This window comes from Drosophila sulfurigaster, chromosome X (genome assembly GCF_023558435.1).
Source record: "Drosophila sulfurigaster albostrigata strain 15112-1811.04 chromosome X, ASM2355843v2, whole genome shotgun sequence".
Classification (NCBI taxonomy): domain Eukaryota; kingdom Metazoa; phylum Arthropoda; class Insecta; order Diptera; family Drosophilidae; genus Drosophila; species Drosophila sulfurigaster.
The window spans coordinates 25,573,631-25,594,326 of NC_084885.1; the positions used below are offsets into that span (position 1 = coordinate 25,573,631).

Consider the following 20,696-nt stretch of genomic DNA (forward strand, 5'->3'; position numbering starts at 1 on the left):
AATTCGGAATAAATTATACTATTTATCTGTTTATTCTGCGCTTTACATGATTTTTTCTTTCGACTACTACTTCTACTTTCAACTATAAGTTTTGATATATTTTAGTATTTTTGCGGTATATTTTTGGTATATTGTACAATAGTACTCTATCGATATGCGAATATAACCTTTGGAATATTTTAGTATTTTTCTGGTATATATTTTGGTATTTTGTACGAATATGGTTTTATTGAAAATGGGTTAATCCATTATTTTTGCCCTGATTGCAAATGTAAGGAATTACGCATACGCAGTGTTGTACAAAACATGTATGTGTATAATAAATATATTTATTTTCATTGCATTTATGATTTGTAATAATTTCTCAGAACACAAAACTAAAGCAATTTCGCTTCCATTGCAATAAACTTCAAAAGTTGAAGCAATAAACGTCTGCCGAGTTAACCCCCAAAGGCAGTTTACTGCAAATGAATTTGAGTTGTATTTGATTTGTGGTAAATTTGCATGTGGCAATCGAGTGAAAGCCAGGCAGCCAGCTGCTATGAGGAGGGTGGGGTTGGGGAGGGAGGGGAGGAGTTTGATAAACCAAAATCAGAGCTCTGTGTGTGCTGTGCACAAAAGACCACAAATTGAAATTTGGTTAATGCATTTGCGTTAAATGCCGCAGAATGCAAATCAATTCAGTCGACTGCTGTCCACATACATACATATGTATATATCTTCTAACTTCCGCCCCCTCTCGACAATTTGAGCCACCGCAGTGCACATTTTGTGGTTGGCCAGATGAGACCAAAACTGTGGACAGCAGTGAAAGAGAGATGGACAAATTTGCGTTTTTGTTTTTTTTTTTTGTTCTTTTGGTCGAGTGGCAGCAACAACACACACTCATTAATTTGCATAACGGTACAAGCTAATGGGAGTATGGGTAATATACAGCAGAGTGATGATAAAACTGAAAGCCAAAGGAGGCGAGCAACAAAATCAAGAGCAAGAGCAGCAGCAACAGCAACAGCAGCCGTCAACAGTTTGTCGAGCGACTCAATTACAAGCGGAAATGAGTTTCTAATACAAGCAAATTGATGCCACACACAAACCAATACACACTTACACACACACACATGCACAGACACACACATAAACACACACACACGAACAAAGCAAGGCGGCGCCAGGAAAAGCGCAAAAATTTGCTTGTTGAGTTGATGAATGGCTGTTGATGGGTTTTGCTCTAGGGTTATGCGAGAGAGAAAGAGAGAGAGAGAGAGAGTGAGAGAAAGAGTGTGAGGGAAATGTGAGAAGGGCGCAGATGTAGGCGTGACAGCCTGTTTTCAGTGTCATAGCAATCAAGTAGCTATATTAATAATAATCACATGTGCGTGTATTACTCGTTCTCTCTCTCTCTTCTCTCTCTCTCTCTCTCTCTCTCTCTATCTGTGTGTGTGTGTCTCACATTTAACGCTCGACACCGGAAATCATAATTAAATGAATCAGGCAAGCGGAAACACATTATGAGTATGTGAAAACGCTTCCCTCATCACATTCTCTCCTCTTTCTCTCTGGGAAATGTCATTCAAAGCTGCTTTGCACACACAAAAAAAAGAAAAAAGAAAACCTTTCCTCCACTCACTTCAATTAGCATGTGACTGAAGAGAGAAAGAGAGAGAGAGAGCAGAACGGAAAATTGACTGTGACTAAAATTGTCAACTTAAGCTTTGAGCTTTGAAAACGTTTTTGAATATGCATCGCAATGCTTAGCTTACCCACTTTTCTTCGTACTTAATAGCAGTGACATTTTCTGCTGTAAGCGAAAACTTTCTGCAAAAAGTTAATAGTACTATTTTGTCATAAAATATGATTGAATATGATGATAAGTAGCGTTTAATAGACCTTTGCTTTTCTTAAATACTAAGAAACATTCGCACAACTTCGTTTGCATTGTTCTAGGAATGATATTTTTTGAGAAGAGTTCTTTTAAGTTGGTTTATTAAGCAAACAAATTTAGTTTGACAATATTTTCTTCTTTGTTTTTTTTTTTTAGAAATATATAATATATGAATCGGGTTAAAGTTTGTAAGGCTCTGAATGTAATACAATTTAAATATACCAAATAAAGCATTCGGTATATTTTAAGTTTTTTTGTGGTATATTCATGTGGTATTGTTGAATATATCGCTCTGGATATAGAACAATATCTATATATAGCCTTTGATATAATTTTAGTATTTTTGTGGTATATTAATTTGTTATATTCGGAGAATACTACGAGTTTCACTGTATATTTCTTTCTTACTTGTAATATTTATATTAGCCTAAATTTTTTGTGGTGGCTAATTGAAATGAAATTTGCATTTGTTTGTTGTGATTGCAGAACCTTCGCCACTGTACGATAACAATCACTATCATGAGGAATGTCTGCGCTGCAATTCTTGTGGTCTCAATTTGACTGGTCCAAACCAGAAACGCGCCCGAAGGTTCAAGGTATGTGCCACAATACAAAACGTTTATACACACACACACACACACACAGAGAGAGGAAAAAAAAATGTGCGGCAACTCGAAGCTCATTTTGGATGCATTTGCTCATTTTGTGCAGGTCATAAAATGAACTCATTACGCATGAAATATGATTTCAGGCAAACGCACACGCACACACATTCACACTCACACACACACGCATGCATACACAATGTGAGTAAAGTCAATTTGCGTTGCATACTTTTGTGCGCTGGCCAGATGAGCTGAGCTGCTCAGTTGAAGACTGAATGAATGAAGGAAGCCTGCAAAAAGCATTCGTTCATTTCGCACTGATGCAAAAATAAACTAAATAAATCATTTAACACACACACCCACACATCTGTCCATTTCTCACTCTCACTCTTACTTTCATGAATTGTTTCGTTTCCCTGCAGAATCAAATACTCTGCGATCTGCACTTTGCCGACGTGGCCCTAATGGAGTGCTCCGATTTTATGCAACAGCTGCGCAGCTTCAAGCCACAATCGCTGGGCTGTGCGGTTGCCAGGCGCAAAAGCTCAACGACATTAATATTTCCACTGCCGCCGCAAGCTTGTTCAGGTATGTACTCCGTCAGTCAGTCACTCAGTCTTGCTTTTGTTACAACTTTTTCTTTCTCTGCGCTGTAAACGCCAAATTGAGCCCAACAGCAACGTAGTGCGAAACATTCTCGTTCGCATTTCTCTTTTTTACACGCTATTCATCGGGTAAAAGGGTATTATAAAAGGCAGAAGGAGTCATCTCCGACCCCATAATGTATATACTATATTCCTGATCAGCGTAAACAGTCAAGACGATATAGCAAAGTCCATATGTTCGCTTAATGTAATCGGGTCTTAGTTGTTTTCGTTGACAGTCTGAACGATATTGATATGTGATATACCAAGTATAGCCTTCGGTATATTTTTAGTATACTAATTTGGTGTATTTGATAAAATATACTGCACTGAATAGTATCGATATGTCATATATAGCCTTCGGTATACTTTTAAATTACTTACTTTACTTTTTTACTTTTTTTATATTAATTTGGTATATATCGATATATAAAATATAACCATCGGTATATTTTTAGTATTTTTTGTTATATGTTAATCTTATATACATTATAAAATATACCACACTGAATGTAGTATAATATTGATATGCCAAATATAAGCTTCGGTATATTCTTGGTATTTTTGAGGCATATTTGTAGTGTCTTTATATGAAATATACTGCACTTAATGTGGTACAATATCGATATAACAAATATAGCCTTTGGTATATTTTTAGTATTATTGTGGAATATATCAATTTGGTATAATTAAAGAAATATACTGTCCTGAATGTATAACAATATCGATATACCAGATATAGCTTTAAGTATATTTTTATATATTTTTTATACGCTGTGGATAGCGGGTACCTGACAGTCGAGCACACTCAACTTTAGCATTCTTACTTCACTTTTTTTTGTGTTCTACCCTGAAACAAAACATATATACGATACTCATACTCTCAGAGTGGGGAGCATATGTGCTGCCTACTGCCCTTTGTAACTGCATCAATTTGGTTTGGCTAATTGAGAAAACGAAGTTTACACGCTTCGCTCTCTCTCTTTCTCTCTCTCTCTCTCTCTTTCGCTGTCTCGCCAAATGTTGAATGTTTTAAAGAAGGGGGGAAATGTGCAACAGCTGTTGCTTTAAAACTGCATTATGCTTGTGATTGAGTTGAGCCTGAATCACTATTATCTAGTTTATTGATGCCTTCGCTGCTGCCAGCTGCAGTTTCATATACCCTGTAGCCAGTAAAGTAAAAGTCTCTATAAACGATACATAGAGAATTGTATTAATTAATATGTTTGAATATTTGTCTGTGTCATGAACGAAACGAAATTGCTTTAGATAGCTTTGATGTATTCACAGATCTATTGATTTTAATTTGAAAGGGCATATAAATAAATGCTATATCTCTAATTGCTTCCTTAGCCAATTATTTTAATACATATATTCATAAATCAAGGCGCAGCAATAAAAATTTCTTTTAAGCCGCGGATATTATTGTCTTTGCAAAAATCAAAACAGAATCGTAATTATATACAATTATATATCGAATAACTTTCTTGTATTTCCATCTTCTTTGTTTTTTTGTCGACATCATTTATACCTCAATTAAAAGAAAAAGAGTATTCACAAGTCGATCAAATGTTTTGATTGTGTTTTTATGAGTTTTGTGTGGGGATGTGTGAAGCTGCCGGCGCCATCATTATAATTCAAATGAGATTTGCGCGCCTAGAAATCTGCAAACACGCACACACGCACACACACACACACGCTCACACACACACACACGCACACACACACACACACGCACACAGAGAGACAGAAACAGAGAGAAATATGTAGGCAAACATGTAGTAGGTCAGAAAAGGGGAAACAGAGAGAAATAGCGTTTAAAAATGTGTGTGCGAGAGAAGGCGAGTCCACACAAGTTGGAGAATGTTTGGCATTTTGCACAATAAAGTTGTTCAAACATATTTGACGTTCGTATCGCACACACACATCCACACACACATCCACACGCACACATATGCTTATGGCAATGTGAGATAGAGCCTCCATTTTTTCGCTGACATAAACTTTCAATTCAGTTTTCATTTCATTTCAGTTTATTTCATTTTTTCTCTTCTTTTTTTTTGCCCGACTGTCTACGATGTCTTTTGCATTTAATTAAAACTGACAAAAAAAAAAAACAAAAAACAACAACAATATATAAGGAAAATCTGCAAATTGCAACGAAATATTAAATAACCTACAAAAAGCTAGTCTATCAATCAAACTTCAGTTGAAAATTCGTCACAGGGTATAGAAAGGCAAACATTTGGCTGTCAATTTTAATTTTTGCTTTGCCAAAAGAGTAACTTTTTTGTGAGCATGGCTGTCGCATTTGTAACTGCTTTTAAATCGCCTTTCAACGTACATTGACTGACAACTTGAGGCGAAGTTCATTAACTGGATTTTTATGACGAAACTTTTTCGCTATTTATTTCACACAATTCGCAATTCGTTTGCCATTCATTTTAATTATAATTTCCCCGAGTCATAAGAAAAACAGCAGAGAGAAACAGCATCGAAATGTAATTGAAAGTCAGTTTTCAAGCTGCATGTGAAATCCACGCAATAATAATCCAATTAATTTGCAACAGCATTTTCTCAATTGATTCGCAACACTCTTCAATTAAATTTAAATATATAGTAGAGTATAAAATGCATAGTTAAAGTGCTTTCGAAAGCTGAAAAGCTTTGTTGATTTTGAGAGTTATCAAAACGGTTTCAAGATAACTTTTCTATAGACAATAAAAGTTCTTCGAATTAAGATTTAAAAACAAACTTGAGTGCAAAAAAGCTGCAGAATAATGCAAGCTACAAACAAATCTTTTCTATAAACAATCAATTTAGTTATGCGTATAAAGACTTAAAGATAAACTTGAGTGAGTAGTGTTGCAAAAATGTAGAAAATTGCAAACTTTAATACATTTTGCAACATTTCAGCGAATCAATTGAATTGTGTGAATTAAGACTTAAACTTTTAATACATTTTTGCAAAAATTGTACATGCTTCAATTAAATGTTTGTCGAGTGTCTCTCAAGCACTTTGCCTGGGGCTCATCATCTGCTTAGTCAAGTGACACTTGTAGTTGGCTCATGTCACTGAGGAGTTTGACAACAAATTAGAATTTCTCACTGAACTAATAAGTTACACGCACTCGAAACTTGTTGCAAATATGCTGACTAAATGGAGCTCGACTTTGAGATACTTATTTTTGGTTTGTTTAGTTTAGTTTTTAACTAATAATAATACCACGGCTAAATTCTTTGATTGCTTAGAATTTTTCGTCATATTCATTCGGTATATTTTAAGTATAATACTATATCAATACACCAAATATATCTTTCAGTATATTTTAGTATTTTTGTGATATTTTTCGGTATATTTTAAATGCTGTACTATTTTAATATTTCAAATATAAATATACCAAATATACCTTTCAGTATTTTTTAGAATTTTTGTGATATATTTATATTTATTTTGTATATACATATACATATGCCAAATGCTGTACTATTTTAATATTGAAAATATAGCCTTTAGTATATTTTTTAAATATTTCAAATATAAATATACCAATTATAGCCACTAGTATATTTAATTATCTTTGTGGTATATTAATTTGGTATATTTTATGAATAATACTGAACTGTTTGGCTTTTATTTAAAATGATTAGCGTGTATCTCACAGCCGAGTACACTCGACTGAAGCTTTCATACAAGTTTTTCGCTGTCAGTCAGTCATGCTCTATTATGCGCTGCGTGTCCGGGTATAAAAACTGTTGCATGTTCAAGTGCATTATGCTTGATGTCATCTGTCTGTGTCCCTGTGTCACTTAGCATTGTCAGTTGCAGCTGTCTGTCGACTTTGTTGTTGTTGTTGCTGCTGCTGCTGCTGTGCAACTCTCTAATTCATTGCATACTTATTTGTGCTCTACGCTAGGCTATGTCAACTTTAGCCAGGCGAAGGGAAAGGGTGGAGGGATGCATTAAGTGTGCTTGTGTAAAGTGATTTGATGCGTGTCACATTCAAGTGCAAGTGCTGCTTAGAAACTTGCCTCACATACATACATACAAATTTGTATGCAGCAGCACTTCAGTGCCAAAAGGGAGCAACTGGCAACTGGCACGCACAACACAACACACCCACACACATACACACACACACACACACACACACACACACACACACACTAACAGTAACACGCACACTCGTGCCACACGCACATGCATTGTCAACAAAAATGATGAGGCAAACTTTTGTTGCCTCCTGACACAACTCGCTGCTCTTTGCTCTCTGCTCTCTGCTCTCAAGCTGCTCATTCTTCACCTTCTTCACCTTCACGAAGCACGCTTTAAGAGACGGACTTGCAACGCACTTGCAACATATTGTCAGCTGCGCTCAAAGTAGTTTCGCAACTGCGTCTAAAGTTTCTATTTTGCTTTCACATTTACATTTTGATGGACTTGGACCAAATGTAAATCAAACTTGGCCCATTGCTGACTACCATACAGCGAAGATATTCTTTTTCCAATACCGCAAAGTGACGAGCAAATTTGTTGTTTTAGTTTTCTATGATTTTATTCCCTTTTTATTTTACCAACGATTTGAGTTTTTTTTGAAGAACTTTGTTTTTGCTATTTGTTACTTTTCTTCTTTCCAAACGCCTTCAAGTAAAGAGATTTATTACTTATCATGGCTTCAAATCGAACTCGATATTTCGGTTTGGGTTTGGTTTTCCTCATTTTGCAAAAGCACTTGGATTGTTTATCGCTAACGATGGGAGAGATGGGTATTGTTTGCCTTCAGGAAATGCCTCTAATAGTATAATGTTATACCAAATATAGCGTTTTGGTATAATTTAGTATTTCTGGTTTAATTTTAGTATTTTTTTGGAAAGAAAGGTATTATTATTGTCAGCCTTCAAGAATTGTCTGTAATAGTAATAGTACATCGATATACCAAATATAACGTTTGGTATTTTTTGGTTTATTTTATCATGTGTCTGTATTTTAATTTGTAGTTTAATATCAATATACCAAATATAGCCTTCGATGTGTTTTCAGTATTTTTTTGGTATATTAATTTGGTATATATTGAAAATAATACCGTCTATAGAAAATTTCTAGCAATTATCTCACAGACAGCATTCCCATTTTTTATGCGTAGTTTAAGCATTCGGGTTAAATTTTCAATTTTTCAAATGCTATTTGATGTGTATTTGGCTTGTTTTGTAAAAAGGTTTGATTGTTAAGGTACTACTTTTAAATAGTCCAGCTTCTGCAGTTTAAAAACAAATGTATATCCTAGTTGCTCGGCGCAACAAATGATTTTCCGTCTCACCTTGGCTATCGAGCTAATATTTGACAGGCTGGCAGCTGTTGCTATTAGCCCTGTAAAGATAACAGCTAAATTTGGCAGTGTCTTCGGCTTAAAGACAGAGAGAGAAAGAGAGAGAGAGAGAGAGAGAGAGAGCGCGTAAGCAAGAAAGGAGGCAAGCCAACTAAGCAAACAAGCAAAGCAAACGTGGCGGGACAATGGCACAGCGCACAGCTCATAAAATAGATGAAATTATACAGTAAATAAATCATTTAGAATGCTGATCCATGTTACGCATACGCCACGTAGTCGCAAGCAGCAAGAAACACGTTTAGAGCAAAAATCGCAAAGGGGCAAAAATGAGGGAAAAAAAAGGAGAGAGTCGAAGAAGAGTAGAATATAGAGTTATAAACACGTATTACTTATATGCCCCCAAATAGATACGACGCGACTTTGAGAAGCGGAGCAAAGCCCAGACACACACACACACATGTGTCTATACTTAGTGTGTGTGTGTGTGGGTACGTGACAATTAAATTTATGAAACTCGAAACTCTATGGCCGACAAAGACCCGAAAGACCAAAACACACACAGACATACACACACACACACACACACACACACACACAGTGCGAAAAGCAGTCGAGAGTTCAGAAGTCGCAGCAAATGGGCGCGTGACTGCTGCCAAGATACGACTAAACTTGCCCCATTAGCCAGGCACACGAGCCAAAGCCAAAGTCAAAGCCAAACCGAAAGCGAAAACCAAATATGAGGTAAGGATCAAGTAGCCGCCGAGAGTCGTGAACATGGGAAATAAACCAGCCAAAACAGCTGTCAAATGGAGTTGAAATATATTTTTGGTATATTGTATGGAACAGCGTGGCTTTCTTCACTTGGAATTTTCTTGGAATTCAATTTAGCAATTAAATCAATGAAAACAAGTTAGATGGCTACAGTTGAGTGTGTTCGACTGTGAGATACCCGCTACTCATTTCCAATTCAAGCCAAGCAGTACGGTTTTATCGTTAAAATATACTAAAATAAAATACTTTATTTGGCATATCGATATTCTACTTTCAATAAACAGTGCGGTTTTATTGTAAACCATATATCAAAATACCAAAGTGTTCCACTACTGTGCTGAAAAAATACTAGAATATACCAAATCTAGTAAGAAAACTACGGTTGAGTGTATATGACATTAAGATACGCGCTACTCATTTCCAATTCAAGCCAAGCAGGACTGTATTACCGTTGAAATATACCAAAACTCTATATGCCAAAAATCCTGAAATATACCAAATCAAGTAGGATATGCGCAACTCATTTTCAAATAAAACAAAACAGTGTGCTATTATTCTTATTATTTATATACCTAAATAATACCAAAAATATACTGTACCCTATATGTGGAATATCGCTATACTACGACACTCAAAATGTGCCCAAAAATAAAATTAAACAGTTGCTGCTCTAAAATATGAAATAATAATGAATACCATTCATGCCATTGATGATTGTAATTATCAACTAACAGCTACCCTATAGCGCTGTCATTGTCATTGTCATTGTCATTGCCTCTGTCTGCACGTTATTGATCGCATTATTCAGTCCACCTGCAAAAGCATTTACATTTTAATATGCATTATTAGCTAAATAATTGCTTGTGAGCACAACTACCTTCTGGCGTTTTGCCAAAAAAAAAACAACAACAACTCCCACTTCTCCATAGCAATCTAGTATTTTTGACCCACCCGATTTTTTCATGTGGTGCGCTGTCACTTTGCCATTTAGCAATTGTTTTCATACCACGCCCCGCTGTCATTTTGCCCATAATAAATTCAAAAGCAGCAGCAGCAACGACAACAGACAAAACAAAACAAGACAACTCAGCGCACTCAGCTTGCCAAAAATGTGACACGAACACGAATATTTAATGCCCTTCAAATATTTGATATTTTAATCGAATTACAACGGCATTATTATTTTTGCTCACTTTGCTGTTGATATTTGTCCTTTGATTTCGCTGTCAACTGATGTCTTGCTGCACATCTCATCAATCATTTAGCTAATCTCTCTCCCTTGTTTTGTCTATGGCAATAGATTAACAACTATCTTTTGTATTGGCTTTCACATAAATTGTGGCATTTAAAGAAACTGTTTATCATGTTTCCAACTCTCAATGCTTTTATTTTGCTTATATTTTTTATATTATATCTTTATTATTTATTAATTTATTAATCGATTATTGAAATTGAGACTGACAAATTCTTGGTTGCAATTAATTGAAGAAAAATATAAATAATCGATTAATTGAATGATTTTTTGTATTTGCTTTATACAAACTTAACACACTCACATTTTTCTTGGCTTTCTTTATATTTTTGTATTTTGTTTGCAGTTAGGTCCTATTATTTCTCCATTTAGTTTACGCTTTTGTTTAATACATATTTTAATATGTTATATCAACCGCTGTGTCGCATTTGAATTATAAAAAATAGGGAAAATCCTTTCAAAATCAGTTTTAATCATTACTGCATATTTTTAGCTTTTGCCCAAAATATATTTTCTTATCGTATTCAAAACTAAAAGTTTTGATTAACATCTTATATTATATCTGGAATTTTATCTCATCTTCATGGGAAAAAAATAGGAAAAGTTTTCATCAGTTCAATATATTTCTTACATTTTTTTGTTAAGTATTGCTTTCTGTCATATTTTTCGTATGTATGCTTTAGGCTTTTGTTTTTCATTATTATTTTCTTATATTATATCTGAAGTTATCTCATTTTCATTGGAAGAAATTAGTAAAGGTTTTCATCAGTTCAATATATTTTCTACATTTTGTTTTAGTTTGAAATGTTTTTTATATATATATTTTAGCTGCAGTTTTGTGTAATTTTTATTGAAACTTTTCCAATGTCAACCAATATTAAGGATTAGCCACTTAGTTTTCAATCATAGAGATATCTTAGTGTTTTACAACGCTGCCCAAGAAGTGTTATGAACCTTTGCGGGATTAGGCAACAAAAGAAACACAGCAGCGGAGAGAAAAGCACAACAGTGAAAAGAAAAGCAAAAGCAAAGAAAGAAGGAACAAAAAAAATGAAAAATAAATTATTTTGGCCCTCGCTTCTTCGTCCATTTGTCAGCTGTGTGTTCTATTTGTTTGTGACGCTTCTTTAGCTCTGTTTCTCTGCCTCCTCTCAAACATTTCTCCAGCTTGAAGAGATAAGATGTTATGGGGGGAGGGTGGTAGGGGAGGGGTTCTATTTTAATATTTTAATACATTATGGCACGCATTTTGTCTCATTATTTGCGACACGAAGCGAAATTTGTGTTTGTGAAAAATGATTTTAATATTGCGCGCAACGTTGCTCAGATTTTCTTTTCATAAATCGACTTCGAGTCTTTATCTGTGTTTTTTTTGTTTTTTCTTGTTCTCGTATTTATTTATAGGCCTCGCCCTGCACTCCAGGCAATTAATTAATTGCCTTTGCTTTTGTCTCTCGTTTCTGACCAAGTTCTGATTTGTTCCTTCTGTGTGTAAAAGAAAAATGAAACCGAAGTAGAGAAAATACCAAAAACATTGCATACTAATTGCATGTTGTAAAACTCTGGCTCGACATTTATACATTTTTCATGTTCATCAAACTCGTTTGGCAGTTCAATTTTTAATTAGTTTGCTTTGTGCAACAATGCCTCAAAGTCTCAATTCGATGAAGAACTTAAGCTCTTTGCAAAGCAGAAAATGCAAGTCAAAAGAAAATCAAGAGGAAATATTGAGGACAAAAAATTGTAAAAGCTTGCTAAAAATGGGACAGCCCAACTACGCGATACCCTGCAAAAGGCTTTTTTGGGTTATCTTATTATAAAAAATGATACAAAATCAACAAAATGTTCAACTGCTGATGGCTTTTTACAAGAAGAGGGTTTTGCAAATTTCTGCTGTGTTAAAATTACCACGAACACAAAGAACTTTCTAGCCCTCTCTCTATCGCTTCCTGTGCACATAGCTTGGGGCATGCAACACGGCGCTGCACATTTTTAATTTGAGTGGCATCCGAGTGCGTGTCGCATTTGCCATGCAATACATGTGTACTATATGCATGCTGCATCTCTATGAATTGCAAATGTGATATCGAACTTTTTCATTGGCATTTTGTGAAATTTGTTGGACAAAAAAAGGCTTCTCTTTACAGTTGCAGCAGCGCTTTTGTTTGGCTTGGTATATTTTGTATGTTGTAGTATATCAGTATACCATGCCTGGGATATATTTTGTTATATGGTATACTTTGTATGTAGTCTTTGGTATATTTTCAAAAATAATACTCTACTGGTCTTCTTTTCTTTGTCTCGTTAAGTAATTAAAATCGTATTTGGTATATTTCGTATGTAATAGTATATACCAAATATACCAATTACAGACTTTTTAGGAATAATACTGTACTGTTCTTTTATTTGTCCCGGTGAGTAAGTAAAATCTCGATTAGAAGTTGATTTTGCTTAATTTGAAATTTATGGCAACAAAAATAAGTTTGTAGACTGATATTGTAACTTTTATAAGTTGCTCAACTTTTTTTAAATGGTTTAACCTCAACAGCCACTTGAAGTACAAATAAATAAATTATTTGCGACGAGCAAAAGTTATCTCTGTTTCTCCCACAATTTGTTGTAACTGCATTTTCGTTATCAACCCAAGTGAACAGCAATGAAACATGAATTTTAATTTGCTAAAGTGTTATTATACTAACATACAATTTATTCATTATGACAAATATTAGAAAATCATAGACAAAAATGTTTTCAAGAGCAATTAAATTAGCGCTTATTCTAAAGCTTACTTTCAATTGTTATTATTTGTTTTTATAAATTGCAAAAAAAAAAAAAATTAAAGTACTAATAACGATAAATACTTTATGTATACTAAGAGCACTTAAGTTAAAATGCTAAACAGAAAACAAAAATGATGGTAGCTTAAATGAAGTGCTTAAAGTATGCATTCAAGAAAGAGTTAAAGTTAAAGTGAATCCAGTTTGAGAATTTAACACTTGATTTAGGGATAAGGAAATTTAAGTATTGTTCTACTTGGTTTGCATAAACATTGTCATTGCTTTGAATTGAATTTGGTATATTTTTATACTGAATTTTGTGCATGTATAGTTCGCTTTGTAAAAGGGGTGAGTAGATTTTATGCTGCTGACACGTGATTTAAAGATTGGGATTAAGAATTTCAATTAGTGTTATACTTGGCTTGCATTAAGCAAACATTGTCACTGCTTTGAATTGAGTTTGGTATATTTTTATACTGAATATCTTTCTTTTTTGTATAGTTTGCTTTGTTAGCGTTTGTCTGTGTGGGTAATTATTATGCTGCTGACACGGCAAGACATGCTGCACATTGAAATAGAAAAAGAAGTAAACTCGGAAATGAAGAGAGAAAGAGAATTATATGTGAGCAAGGTGTGGTCACGCCTTAGGCCAAAGCTTGTATTCGATTGTTGTGCACGTACACACACACACAAACACAGGCACACACACACTTAAGCTCATGTTTGCGAAAGCAATTAAAATCAAAATCAATAAAAACGTTTGGCCCCAAATCGGTTTTACGACCGGTCAAGCTCACGTTGCTTGGCCAGCACATGCAACATGAGTTTGTCCTTAAATCGCCAGATATTATCATCGCGAACCGATGTTCGATCCGATATTCGATCCATTGTTCGATTCTCAAATTTGCGATAATGCTGCAATTGGCCCAACTCAACGGGCACATCGTATGGACCGCAACTGCCGTGCCACGAGAATGGGAAATGATTGTGCACCGACTGCACAAAGTGCGTTGAATGCAAACACTTGACGTACGAATTGTGATCGGAATGTTCAGGCACACGCTGCACGTGTTGCAGCATATGAAATGCGCTCGACACTCGCTCGTCCACTGGCCAATCGTTGGGAAAGTAAATGTTGCGAAAACAATAGCTAGCACGTGCTTCACAATTCTCTTCGAGCACTTGGTTGCTATCGCGTTCGAGTTGTTGCAACAACGCGGTCCAATTGTGCAACTCGCCCAGGGGCATGATCACCTCATCGACATCAAAGATGCCCACATAATCGAACTCGTAGATGTGACGATAGAAGCAATCCACATAGCACAACACTTCGTTCAAACTCTTGCTCAGCCAATTCAACGTCGGCGTCGGCATCTTATGCAGCAAACGATGCGGTCGCAATCGCACCAAACCATCCCGCGTCACATAGTGTTGCAACGTGCGGCGTGTCTGTGGCAACAACGACTCGCCACCCAAATCGTAGGCGGTGACACGCTCAGCACCGAGTAGACGCAACATCTCAAGCCATTCGATCCACCGCTGCGACATCTCAACATGCGGAAAATTCAGATCCTTGACGCACACCGCGAAGCGTCTGACACGTTTCCGTTGCGGCGCCTCGTAGACGACACGCAACGCATTCGTCGGGCGAGCGCAACGATCGTCAAACACCAGGGAAACCAACTCTGGGACACGCGAACTGCGCGGATTGCTGGGCAACTGACAGCTGAGCAACACGGGATACAATTGACCGTCTTCCGTGCTCCACTCTTTGTGCCACACCACCGTTAGTCGTTGCATCAGCACAATGTGGGGCTCAGCATCCGCTTCGTACCACACTTGACAGTAGGCATGCGCAAAGGGTCCTGTCATGCTGCTCATCATCGCCAGTATCGTAATGCTGGGCGTGTTAATGATCGCCGGCCGACGATCGTAGTAGGCGGCATACAAATAATAGCTCACATTTCTACCGAGCGTGTACTGATAATACTGCTGCTCGATGTGCAGATCCTCAGCGCGTGGATAAGGCGCACAGTGGGGGTTGAGGCACCAATTGTTTGGCGCATTGGCAGCCAGCAACTGTTGCAGCAACAGCGGTTCATTCGGTGTCGTATACGTGATATCGTCTGAGTGAGAGAGGAAGAGAAGCGTGTGTAATAAGAAGTTGTGTGTTCGAAAGTAGCGCATTTCTTCACTAATGAAATGGTAGTTATAGATTATAACAGAAATTTTATTTAAGAGACTCTTAACTTCAACAGGACTGGTATCGAACTATCGATACTTATTGACAGTGTGGCCAGATCACTAAGAGTGTTGCTATTCTAATTATTCTAAATGTCATTCAAGATGTAGAAGTTATTAAGTAAAACACTTATATGTGGACAAACACGGGTCTTAGTTGCCCAGGCTGGTATATTTGGTATATTTTGCACTCCTTAGTATAGTTTTAATGTACATATATACCATATATAGCCTATATACCAAACACAGCTTAAGGTATATGTTTAGTATTTCTGTGATCTTTTTATTTGGTATATTTTAGGAAAAAGCTGATATATTTTGCACTCCTTAGTATAGTTTTAATGTACATATATACCATATATAGCCTATATACCAAACACAGCTTAAGGTATATGTTTAGTATTTCTGTGGTCTTTTTATTTGGTATATTTTAGGAAAAAGACAGTACTGTATCAATACACCAAATATAGTTTTAGGTATGTTTTTAGTATTTTTGCAGTAGATTAGTTTGATATATTTTACGAAGAATGCAGTACTATATGAATATACCGAATACATATTTTGGTACATGTTTAGTATTTTTGTGGTATATTTATTTGGTATATTTTACAATAAATACCACATTTTTTCCTTTATTCACTATTTTTCCTTTAGTATAAATTATCTCATAGTCGAAAACACTCGCTCGGCTTAAATTGCCAAAAAACAGCTATATTTTGTCTAGCGCCATAAGCGAAATACCATATATAGAGAAAAATATTTCTTAATTGTTTCATACAGTTCATTTTTGTAATTTGCCAGTTAGAATATAGCATAACATTTGTTAGCCGCAACTCATAAAATCCAGGAGAAGGAGAACTAAGTATTTAAACATGCGGACAGACAGACAGACAGACGGATGGATGGTTGGATGAATAGCCGAACAAATGCGAACTTGACTTACCTTGTGCTGATTTTCGATGTGCAGAATCAGCGCTCATTGTACGCACATACCGCTTACTTATTGGCCCACGGTCATCGGGCAGTGAGATCGACAGCAGCAACTTAATGCAAGTTGCCGAAATCAAGATCCAAGCGAGCGGCTTGATGATACGCGACAGCTTGTGCATCAACATGGCAACTGAAACAATGTCAAACGAAACGAAATGAAACAAAAATGCACAACTCTAAAAGTGCAACGAAACTGTTCATTAGCTAATTGAGCTAGTTGCATTTAACATAGTATTTTACATGTGTTCAGATAGCTCTCGTTCTCCTTCGCCCCATTCGTTTAAAGATTGTCCTCTAAAAACGCAGCTCAACACCCACTGACAAAACTTTACAATTGTTTTGTGTGCTGTCACACACTCATTTCAAGTAATTACTTAAGCAACTTTTTAAAAGCGGCAAACAATTGTTACACAATCCCACATGCAAGTTGTATCAGTGCAAGAGCATCTGCAACTTGCAACTCGTAAACATGCATAAGCCTCTGCTATTATTTAGCATCCAGCTTTACGCACAAAACTTTGTCCGTACCATAATTTTTAATTGCAAATGAAATTTAAGTATTCGTACTTACGAATGTAAACGCCTGAGCATTACATGCACAAATATTGATAACAACAAACTGTGATAACTGAAAGTGAGACAAGTGTGGAAAACGAATGGATATGGAACGCACTTTTAAGATATTGTTATGAAAGTAAAATACCATGCGATGTGAAATGAGTACAATTCATGTAATTGCACATGGAACGTGTGGAAATGGAACACAGAACATGTGGAAATGGAACACGGCAAGTGAACAATGAAATGAGTACAATTTATTTAATTACATTTGGAACGAGCGAAAATGGAGCACGGAACATGTGGAAATGGAACACGGCAATAGCAGTGATTTATATCATCTATATCTCGTATTGCTAAAAGTGAACCAAGCGGCAGTGAAGCATTGGTTATGACGCACAACGTTAATTTAGTAAACAATGAAAATTTAAATTTATGAAAATTAATCACGCCAGATCATATCATTAATATTTGAGGGGAACGATTGGATAATGGAACATTGATAACCTATATGAAATTTAAACAAAGTAAATAATTTAACTACTAAATATGAACGGGAACACATGGAAGTGAAACACGTGCATGCAATTTATAAAAGATTAGTATTACTTCGAGTGGAATAAGTGGTAATGGAACATTGATAACCCAATTATAATCATATTTGAAATTTAAACTAAGTAAATAATAAGACTACATTGATATAAATTGTAAGTGTCGGGAACAGATGGAAATGAAACACGTGCATGCAATTCATAGTAGATCGAGAACTTGCTCACATCAAAAAGCACTGGCAAATGGAACACGTGCCTTATTAGCATTTTCTAAATATTTCCCTCCATCATCATCATCATTGAGTTCATAGCATCATGACCTTGGATTAAAAGTTTGCTGCATAACTTTATCGTTATGCATTCTGCATAGTATTTTAAACTGAATTGTCCAGCTACAGGGCTACACAAGGTAATCGCAGCGCTTCTCTTTCCACCACCGCGCCGTTGCCCTCGCCCATTGTCATCTTTGTGTCAGAAAGTTGTGATGTCCACGCATTTTCAAGGGCGCCTAACAAGCTGCAAACAAGGCCTGAACACATGGCTGACATTATTATGGATGGCAGCGTTCCGTTAACGCGCCAAATGGCCACAATGACAAAAGAAATGGACACCCGCCCCACCATCACCTCCACCATCACCATCAGCAGTCAAACAAGCCAGCTATAGCTACACCTCCTTCTACCTTCTACAATCTCCTGCTCCCTCGTCTTCAACCTCGCCTTCCCTCCACACGTCAAACCACTTGTGCTCCTCAGCCGCCAACTACACAGTGAGAAAAGGTTAAATGCAGTCGTATTCACTTTTATTCCCCTGTCAAATAAAACGCATAAAGTAGAAATTAGATAAACTTTCAAAAAAATGTGATTTACTAAGTATAATATTTATGAACTCTTACGAAATGATAAAATTGATTCGCAATTGATCTTTAATCAATTTTTACAAATTGATAAAGATTAGATTATTAGATAAAGTATAATTATAAAAGTTGTATCCAAGTGTAGTATATTTTTATAATAATTATTGGTTCATTTTATTTAAATGAACTAATTCATATTTTATCATATTTTTAAAAATCATGACGTTCTTCCTATACTTTTTGAAATCTCTTTTTAAAACTTTCTTAGACGAAACACAATTGTGAATATTTCTTTAAATAGTAATACATTTTTTTTTTAAATAATCTCAAAACTTGATTCATCAAATCTGTAATTTTGTGAAAGCTAATTTGTCAATTATTAATATGAGTAGTGCACAATGATTTCTCTCAGTGTACAATCTCTAACGGCTGCCCTGGCAAACGCCGCCAAACAACAACCTCCGGCCCTGCATCACTTTAACACTGACAAGCCGAGTGTGCGATGTGGTGTTCCCTTCTCTTTCACAATCTCACTCTCTCTGTCTCTCTCTTCCTCTTTTACTGTGTGTGGTTTGATGAATTGTTGGAGGTGGGAGCTTTGCGGTGGCGGACAGACTTTGACTGCTCGACGGGGTCGTCACCTGCCTGCTGCATTAAATTATTGATTCGATTTCGCGCGCGGTTCCTTTTCTATTGTGGCAAATATTTGAGGCCTGAATGAATTGTTGCCCAGCCGAGAGCTTGAGAGCTGAGAAGACATTGTCAAAGTAAGTTGGCGCCGCGTTGCTTACGGTCTCTCTCCCTCTCTCTCTCTCTCTCTCTCTCTCCATCTTTTTCTCTGGCTGCTTCTCTTCGTCTTTCCCCCACTCGTTAAGCATTCATTTCAGTTAGTCAATTTTTCATATGCCATCGATGGGTCTCAATGTGTGTGTGTTTGTGTGTGTGCTGAATGCCACGCCCAGCAACGCAACATAGAATCAAATTTATGTGCGTTGTGTGTTGTCCTGTTTGTGTGTGTGTGTGGGTTTGCGTGTGTATATTTGCCAGCCCACAAACAAGACATAATCAATCACTTAACCCAAAAAATAATAATGGGGAAATGCGCGTCGCCTAACGTTCGTTTCAATTAAAGTTTCGCTTTCATTCACTTAGTCACAGCCAACACAGTCGCAGCGAAATGTTTATGGACACTATTGAATTGACAGTTCACAAAGTAAAGCTCAGGAAAAAAAGCTTTGAAATTTAAATCATAGAATTTTATTTACATAACTATATATTTATTGTATGCTTTTAAATCATTAGTATTTCACTTCTTAGAAAATTAATTTTAATGATTTCAATTTCAAAGCATAATTTTAAGGAAATTTAATTATCATTCAAAATGTTGTTTCAAGTGCAGCATTTTACGTTAGTTATCAACGCTTCATACATACATATATATTATTTTTGATTTATAGATTTTACAACACATAAGAAAGTTATACTTATTCTTTAAATTATTAAATTCTAAACTTCGTGCTGCATTTTTCTACTCAGATATTCATTTAAAAAGAAAAGTGAAGTGTGGCAACGCTGCCTTAATAGTCGTTTGAATTCAAACTCTGTAAACGTTTTTTTTAAATTCAAATGAGATAGAAAAATTTTAGTTTGCAGCAATTTGCGAAGGAAACTGATGCTTAACTTTCAATTTTTAAATTGTAAATTTCGTTTTGCATTTTTTATTTAAAAAGAACAAAAGTGAAGTGTGGCAACGTTGATTCAATTCAAAGTCTGAGAATGTTTTTTGTAAAATTCAAATGAGGCACAAAAATTGTAGTTTGCAGCAATTTGCGTAAGAATAGACTTAATGATTGATTTCATCAAGGTCCACACACAGGTTGAAGCTCCTCTCCTTGCACCTTTCATTTCGCGCAGTGCATAGGAATAATAGCATTTTTGATTTGGGCAAAAAGCAGATGAATACACGTGTGAAGAGCAAAGAGGGGCAGCGAAATGGCGAGCGGGTCGCCGTTGAGTGAAAGAAAGGGAGAGGAAAAGAGGGAGAGAGGGTCGGTTACGTTTTGGGCAACTGTGTGACGGAAGCAACCAATTTCCGGCTTGCAGCAAGCGACGTCCTAGTTCACTTTGCATACATTTAGGCGCTCTGGGCACACACACACACACAGTCATACTCACACTCATGCACGGACACACACACGCGCACGCATCAAGCAATTTCGCCTATCATGCGATGGCTTCGCTC

The 20,696-nt window shown here is 36.1% G+C and overlaps 2 protein-coding genes across 3 annotated transcripts in view; one reads left to right on the forward strand and one right to left on the reverse strand.

Moving 5' to 3' along the window:
• Window positions 1–20,696, forward strand: part of LOC133848534 (uncharacterized) — a 92,611-nt gene that overhangs the window by 29,129 nt on the left and 42,786 nt on the right. The window contains 2 exon segments of the mRNA XM_062284153.1: window positions 2,369–2,478; window positions 2,910–3,075. Coding sequence (XP_062140137.1) covers window positions 2,369–2,478; window positions 2,910–3,075 — 276 coding nt within the window.
• On the reverse strand, window positions 13,492–16,620 carry LOC133849095 (uncharacterized). 2 transcript variants are annotated; one of them, XM_062284970.1, is made up of 2 exons: window positions 16,500–16,620; window positions 13,492–15,384 (listed from the first exon to the last, which is right to left on the reverse strand). In XM_062284970.1, exons 1-2 carry the CDS (start codon window positions 16,612–16,614, stop codon window positions 14,036–14,038), a joined length of 1,464 nt encoding a protein of 487 aa, XP_062140954.1. In that variant the 5' UTR covers window positions 16,615–16,620; the 3' UTR covers window positions 13,492–14,035. The 2 variants fall into 2 exon arrangements, with proteins under 2 accessions (XP_062140954.1, XP_062140953.1); XM_062284969.1 differs by having other exon boundaries at window positions 16,443–16,620.